Source organism: Pisolithus orientalis (assembly GCF_024613125.1).
Source record: "Pisolithus orientalis strain OTSU chromosome Unknown F5J12scaffold_11, whole genome shotgun sequence".
NCBI lineage: Eukaryota > Fungi > Basidiomycota > Agaricomycetes > Boletales > Pisolithaceae > Pisolithus > Pisolithus orientalis.
In genome coordinates this window covers 1,112,431-1,120,171 of record NW_026260792.1, presented here as the reverse complement: position 1 = coordinate 1,120,171, position 7,741 = coordinate 1,112,431, and the positions used below count along the sequence as shown (strand labels likewise).

The 7,741-nt window shown below is 48.1% G+C and overlaps 1 protein-coding gene across 1 annotated transcript; it reads right to left on the bottom strand.

Annotated features, from left to right (window-relative positions):
- Window positions 1-267: 267 nt before the first annotated feature.
- F5J12DRAFT_782329 (uncharacterized protein) lies at window positions 268-750 on the bottom strand (the record flags this gene model as incomplete). Its single annotated transcript, XM_051742714.1, has 3 exons — window positions 268-402; window positions 457-665; window positions 723-750. The coding sequence occupies 3 exons, from the start codon at window positions 748-750 to the stop codon at window positions 268-270; spliced, it is 372 nt and encodes a 123-aa protein (XP_051600964.1).
- Window positions 751-7,741: the final 6,991 nt, after the last annotated feature.

The window sequence follows — 7,741 nt, the reverse complement described above, 5'->3', positions numbered from 1 at the left end:
GATGTCAGGTGCAGGGGGGACATCCAGTAGGCTGATTTGATTAATGAAGATCCCACTGCCACTGAAGTCCTCAGGTTCATCCATAGGAGGAGGCATTCGCTCAGCACAACATAAAGGTGCTGGAGTTGCAGATGGAAGAAAGAGAGGTGGTTGTGAAGTGGGGGGAGGAGGCATGTTCAAATTCGAAGGAGAATTGGCAAGAGGTGGAGAAGGGTGGTTGGGAGTTGGTGTGGAACTTCAACTGGGGGGAGGTTTGCATGCTGGAATTCAAAGCTTCAGCCCTGTCATTGCTGGCCCTGAAGCCATGGCTGGAGGTGTGTCACTTGTTGTCATCACCATAACAGACTTGGTCTGCTTGTGCAACAGCCCAGCTGCCATCTCCCCACTGCCTGAGTTCTTGTGCTGTGTCATGGTTCAGTGCCTTCATTCCACATGTCACAAATGGCTTTTACTCACCTTTCTCCCTACCCTGAGTGCCCAGCTGCACTTCTGCTTGGCCTGCCTGCATTGCTCACATGACTCCCCAGGTTGACCTCCACACTCAACCTTTGCCTTCTTGCACTCCCCACATGGAAGGTTAGCTTTGGGTGCCAGAGTGCCAGTTTTCAATGGGTTGGGGTTAGGTGGGCATTCATCCTTGTCATTCTCAAGTTCATTGACCTCTCCTGTGGCCTGTGGATTTTTGTCAACACATGACACACTACTGCTGAAGGCTCACTCACCTAAGTCTTGTCCCAGCCCTCCACCCATGCATAGATCATTTCAAAACTCTCCTCTAGCTGGGGTGCCATCTTGATCAAATCCCAGATGTGGTGCAAGGCTGCCAAGAGTGCCATGGTCACCTGGTCCCTCATGCTGAACAGCCAAAGTCCCTGGGACCAATGTCACTATCAATTGTGTGCTTGATTCTGGTTTGGAAATCATCACCTTGCCCAGGTGCATCTGGGAAAAGATTGGGCTCCCATTGTACAGTGACCATCTCATGACTATGACCTCTGCTAGTGTGTCTAAGGACACTACTGTAGGCATTCTAGAGAACCTGAAACTTGACTTCAGTGCCAGGCCAGTCATGCTCCAAGTCCAGGTAATTGAGCACACCAACTTTGACATGCTTCTTGGTCACCTGTTCATCTGCCTCAAGAGTGCAGTAACAAACAACTACCCCAATGGCAGACAGCAGATCATTCTATGTGACCCAAATGGTGGCCATGAATATGCCTTACCCACATGCCCATGGTGCAAGGGCTGCCTATACTGTAAGTGTGGCAAGCACTGCCATAGTCACCAGAATATCATTGAATGGGGTTTTTGAATATTGGTGATCCACCAAATGGTTGGGGAGAGCCTACTAAGACATCCTGTTTCCTATTCAGCTGCTGCTACCCATTCCTCAGTCCCACAGTGTCTTCCCTAGCTTTCACTTCAACAAACTTCAGTTCACCCACAGTACCCATGCCATGGTGTATACCTGCCAGAATACCCTCACCTGCTTTCACTTTCCTCTCCTCCACTCAGATGATACTAAACCCCTCTGCTATAGCTGCTTTCAATATTGTTACCAAATGGACCCCATGGTTTGTGCTCTCATGTACAAGCCAGTTGCCAAGAAGGTTTGGACAGTACCTGCCCTGATGGTGGAAGAGTTCTGCATTGTGTGCAGCCTGCCTGACAATCCACTCGCTGGCCTCCAACCACTACCCACACACCCACCAGACTTCACTCTGGGCATTCATTTCACTGCTGAAAGGGCTGCAGAGCTTGATCTTGATCCAGCAGGTTGGCTTTGGCTGTCATGACCATGCATTCATCCTAGGTCCTCACTCACTCCACACCACTTTCTGCCAGTCATTTGCTCACTCCACACCAACTCCACCCATCCCCTGACATTTACAGGTCATCTCCACTCCAACTGCTGTCAGACTTGTACTGCTCTCCTACTGGACTGCATGGGCCATTCTCTGAGGAGTCATGTGACTACCCTTCAGACTTCTCCCTGACAGCACATGATCAGGTACTCTGCAGCACATGCACTGCATGGTCTAGCACCTGGACTGTTTCCTCTTTGGGATGCTCTGTGTTACCCATTTGTGTGTCCTCCATCTACCCTTCATTTGGCATCTAGGAAGTGTTACTTGAAGTTTTATGAGTCTCCATATATCAGTTCTGATTCCAATTACTGTACCTCCATAGTAGTATAAAAGCATGTATCATACTCCACTGTTCTTCAGTACAAATATCAACTTAGTTCCTGCTCCTTCTGTCTCTGTCTTCTGTCCATCAGAGTTACCTCCGACTGTCCATCTGTACTCTCCCTCTGAAATATGAGGGCTGAGATCATGCAAGGGGGTAGCGCATGAGCTAAACCTGACACCCTCACTCTGCTCCACCTTTATCTCAGTGGACTTCATTCCTGCCAACACTCCACCAGTCAGAGTTCTGGTCTTTCTGTTGGACTTGCTTCTGAACCTCTCCCCAGACCTTGCCTAGTGTCAGAGTTGGTCAGAGTAGGCCTGGACTTGACAGTATATTCATACTCACACTTGTATGATCTCATTCTCTGTCTCCCAAAAAACTTACACTATTATGAGAACTCCAGCTCAATCCCAGAGAGAGGTCACTGAGAACCTCACTGCAGTGCTAGCTAATCCATGTTGACTCCCTTCTGTTGTCAAACAATTCCAATCCTTCTCTGCTTGACACCACTCCTGTGCTGAAGGTGAAAGCACTTCACAAGCTGGTTGCTCAAACCTCCACCCAACAAACCTCCATACTCCATCTCCTCATAACTGAGATGATGGACCTGACCCCAACCCTGATTATCCTGATGGTGATCCCAACAGTGGGGGCAGCAGTGACAGGGATATCCCCCAAGACCCAGCTGAGCCACCAGAGGATCCCCTCATAGCTCTTGCTAGAGCTGTCCATGTGCTTGTGCAATCTGGTTCATGCACTGGGGATTCTGCTATGAAACCCAAAGTCCACAAGCCTGACACCTTTGATGGCTCCAACCCTAAGAAACTCTGCAAGTTCCTTGTACAATGTGAGCTAAACTTTCAAGACCACCCTTGCACATTCTGCTCCAACAGGGTGAAGGTTACCTTCACTCAGTCTTACCTTCAGGGTATGGCTCTGGCTTGGTTCAAGCCAGACCTACTAAACCCTGACAATTATGACCATCTGCTCTGGATGGACGACTATCATGAGTTCTTACAAGAGCTCACAACTAATTTTGGTCTGCATGACACCATTGCAGATGCCATCCAACAACTCAAGAACCTTACTATGAAGGATGGCTCTAGAATTACTAAATATGTCATGGAGTTCAATTGCTGGGCTTCACAGGTCAAAGACTATGGTGTTGGTGCACTCTGCCACCACTTTCATAGTGGACTTCCAGACCACATCAAGGATGAGATTGCTCACATTGGAAAACCTTCTACCCTTGTACAACTCTGCAAACTTGCTCAGACCATCAATGCATGCTACTGGGAGCATAAAGTGGAGGTCTTGTGCACCACCAGGTCTGCCACTGAGAAGTTGCAGTCCTCCAACTCCAACAACAAGCCTAAATCATTGTCCTCTGCCTCTGCTCCAAGGTCCGATGCCAAGGGCAAGGGCAAACAGAAAGACCTGCCCAAGTCCAACACATCCAAGTCTAATATTGCCCATCTTCTGGGCAAGGATGGCAAACTCACCTCTGCTGAACAACAGCACAGGATGAAAAACAACCTCTGCCTCTTCTGTGGTGAGGCTGGCCACTCCACCAAGGACTGTCCCAAGTCTACCTCTTGTGCAGCCAAAGCCCATGCAGCTACAGCTGGAACTCTGCCTCCTCCACCTGTGGAGAAGGCAGAGCCAAAAAATTAGTCCACTCCTCCAGGGAGCTTGCACAGCCTGGAGGAAGCATTGATCCCAACTGTGCACAACTGGACATCTGACTCAACATGTCTGCTCTCTCTAGTCCCAATTCTTTACTTCCATCTGTCACTCTTCTTGATTATTCTGTTGATACTGTTTCTGTGTTAATTGATTCTGGCTCTTCTCATTGTTTCATAGACCCATCCATAATCAAAAAATATGCTATTCCTGTTTCCTCCATTTCTCTGCCAATTCTGCTCTGCTTGTTTGATGGTAGTACAAATGCTGTCATTTCCCAAGAAGTAGATCTTTCCCTCTGCTTTCCTTCCAGCGATGTCAACTCTGTTTTGTTCTATGTTACTCCATTGGATTCTTCATGTTCACTGGTATTAGGACACAACTGGCTCACCCACTTCAATCTGTCAATTGACTGGGTACTGGGCAGTATATCATTCAAACCATCGTTACAGGGAATTCTGACACCCCAGGTGCCTTTGTCACCTTCTGCTGTAGGAAAAGGATTTTAAGAGAGGAGAGAGGTTTAGTAGGGATATCTGAGGGGAATGAGTAGGCCAAAAGGGGCTTCTATAGCATGGGACTGGATCCTGGTAGTCATCTGAAGGCTTCTATGGCTGTCTTTGTGCAGGGAATGACCTGTTCAAGCTTGTCTCTTGTCTGTGGTAACTTGTCTATTCCTTCTAAAGGAAAAAACCATACACAAGTAGCACTACTGCTGACCAAGCAACCAAAAATGCGAAATCTAAGTGCAACTCATAGAAAAAAATATCTAGAATGAAAATGAAGTAAAATGAGCAAAATAAGGCAATTCCCCTGGTAGGGAAATTACATTCCCTACACCACTGTGACCTCTGCTCTGGATCTGATACCCTCTGCTCCATCTGCACCTCCAACAGACTCACCACACTCTGCTCTGCTCATCTCACTCATCAATGCTGCTGTGTATGTCAGAGCCTGTGCTCTCCCTGGCTCTAGACAATTCCACCTGCAGCTCTCTGCTGATGATGTAAAGTTTCGTGCATCCTCTGCTTCTTCTCTGCCTCCTGACCCCTCCTCAGTCCCTCCTGAGTATCATGAGTTCGCCAATGTCTCTAGTAAAGACAAGGCTACTGAACTTCCACCACACTGCTTGTTTGATCTCAAGATTGACCTTGAGGAAGGAGCTTCTCTGCCCATTGGCATGATTGACTCTCTGTCTCTGCCAGAGCTTGAAGCTCTCTGCACCTTCATTGATGAGCATCTTGGCTACAGTTTCATCAAGCAGTCCACCTTCACTTGTGGTGCTCCTGTCCTCTTCATAAAGAAGAAGGACAGTTCACTCTGCCTCTGTGTAGACTATCAAGGACTCAACAAAATCATGAAAAAAGATCACTATCCACTGCCACTCATCTCTGACCTACTCAACTCTCCAAGCTGTGCTAAAGTCTACACCAAGATCAACCTCTGCCATGTCTATCATCTAGTCCACATTGCAGACAGAGATGAATGGAAAATGGCTTTCTGCACTCATTATGGTTCTTACAAGTGGTGGGTAATGCCATTCAGTCTGACTAATGTGCCTGCAGCTTTCCAGCAGTTTGTTAATAGCATCTTTGCAGACATGCTCAATATCTGCAACATGGTGTACCTCAATGACATTCTAATTTATTTGCAGGACATGGCATTGCATTGCAAACATGTAAAAGAGGTACTCCACCACCTTTGAAAGCATGGTCTCTATGCCAAGCTGGAGAAGTGTAAGTTTCACTCCAACTCCATCAAGTACCTTGGTTATGTCCTTTCTCCCTCCAGTCTCACCATGTCTGCTGAGAAGGTTCAGGCAGTCCACAACTGGCCTGAGCTGCAGAAGGTGTGAGACATCCAGTCTTTCCTTGGCTTTGAAAATTTCTACAGATGATTCATTAATAACTACTCTGACATTGTCGTTCCACTCACTCACCTCACACAAAAGGGTGCTCCTTGGAACTTTTCTGAGGAGTGCCACTCTGCTTTCCTCCACCTAAAGGATGCCTTCAGCTCTGCTCCTGTCCTCACTCACTGGGTTCCTGACACTCCACTTACAGTGGAAACTGATGCCTCTGACTATGCCATTGCTGGTATTCTGTTGATTACCTGCTCCAACAGTGAACTCCACCCAGTCACTTTCTACTCCTGCACCATGACTGCACCAGAACTCAACTATGATACCCATGACAAGGAGCTGCTGGCTATCTTTGAGGCCTTCTGCCATTGGCAGCATTACCTGGAAGGTTCCACCTTACTGGTCAACATGGCAACAGACCACAAAAACCTTGAGTATTTCTCCACCTCTAAGGTCTTCACTCATCAACAGGCCTGCTGGTTGGAGTACCTCTCACAGTTTAACCTTTCCATCTGCTTCTGACCTGGCTGCCTGGGAGCCAAACCTGATGCACTTACACAATGTTGGGACATCTACCCAAAAGGGGGGGATAGGGACTATGCACAGGTAAATCCTCACAATCTCCACCCTATGTTTACACAGGAACAACTTGCATCATCCCTCCATACCACCACCCTCATGGCACCTGTGCTCCACACTGCCATGGTCTTCGATGTTGAGTGCTTGCATTCTGACATCATCTCCACCCTACCATCTGACCCTGTCTCCACCAGCCATCTTCCAACTCCAACTAAGCCTCAGTGGTCCCTAGACTCCAACAGTCTACTCCACCTTGATGGTCACATCTTTGTCCCTGACATTGATGACCTCCACCTTCAAGTGCTTCAGTTCAAGCATGACCATCCTCTAGCAGGCCATTTTGGGTGAAACTGCACCCTAGAACTCATCTGCAGGGACTATGTGTGGCCTAACTTCTGCTCCAACATGAAAGAATATGTCAGGTCCTGCACCACCTGTGGATGGAACAAAGCTCTGCAGCACTGCCCCTATGGTCTACTGAAGCAACTCCCCATCCCAGAGAGACCTTGGAACTCCAACTCCATGGACTTCATCAAACACCTCCCCAACTCTGATGGCTACTCCACCATCCTCGTGGTAGTGAACCACCTCTCAAAACAAGTGGTGTTCATCCCCACCCATGACTCCATCACCTCCACCAAACTTGCTAAGCTCTTCCTTACCCATGTCTTCTCCAAGCACAGAGTACCAGCTAAGGTCACCTCCAACAGAGGTCCTGAGTTCATCTCACACTTCTTCTGCTCTCTAGGAAAGGCCCTGGATATGCATCTTCACTTCACTTCAGGTTACCACCCAGAAGGCAATGGCCAGACTGAGTGAATGAACCAGACCCTCGAGCAGTACCCTCATGTCTACTGTAACTACCAACAAGACAATTGGGCTGAGTTGTTACCTCTAGCAGAGTTCACTTTCAACAATGCACCAAGTGCAACAACTGGAGTTTCTCCCTTCTTTGCTAACAAGGGATATCATCCAAACCTGTCTGTGGTCCCTGACCAAAACTTCACCTCTCCAAGGGCCCACAACTATGTCATCAAGCTCTCTGCCCTTCATGACTTCCTCTGCTCTGAAATGTCCACTGCTCAGCAGTGCTACCAGGGTCCAGCAGATGCCAAATGCATACTTCTGCCTGAGTTCAAGGTTGGAGAACAGGCCTACATCAAAGCCAAGTACTTCCACTCCACTCATCCTTTGGAAAAACTCTCTGAAAAGTACTTAGGTCCATTCACCATCTTGGCCAGGCCAGGTGCACACTCCATCACCCTTAAGCTCCCTGACTCTATGCACTTGGTACATCTGGTCTTCCATGTCTCACAACTGGAAGCCACAGTGGCTAACCCTTTCCCAAGTCAACAACAACCTCTGCCTCTGCCAGTAGATGTCAATGGTGACCTTGAGTATGAAGTGTTGGAGATACTCAACTCA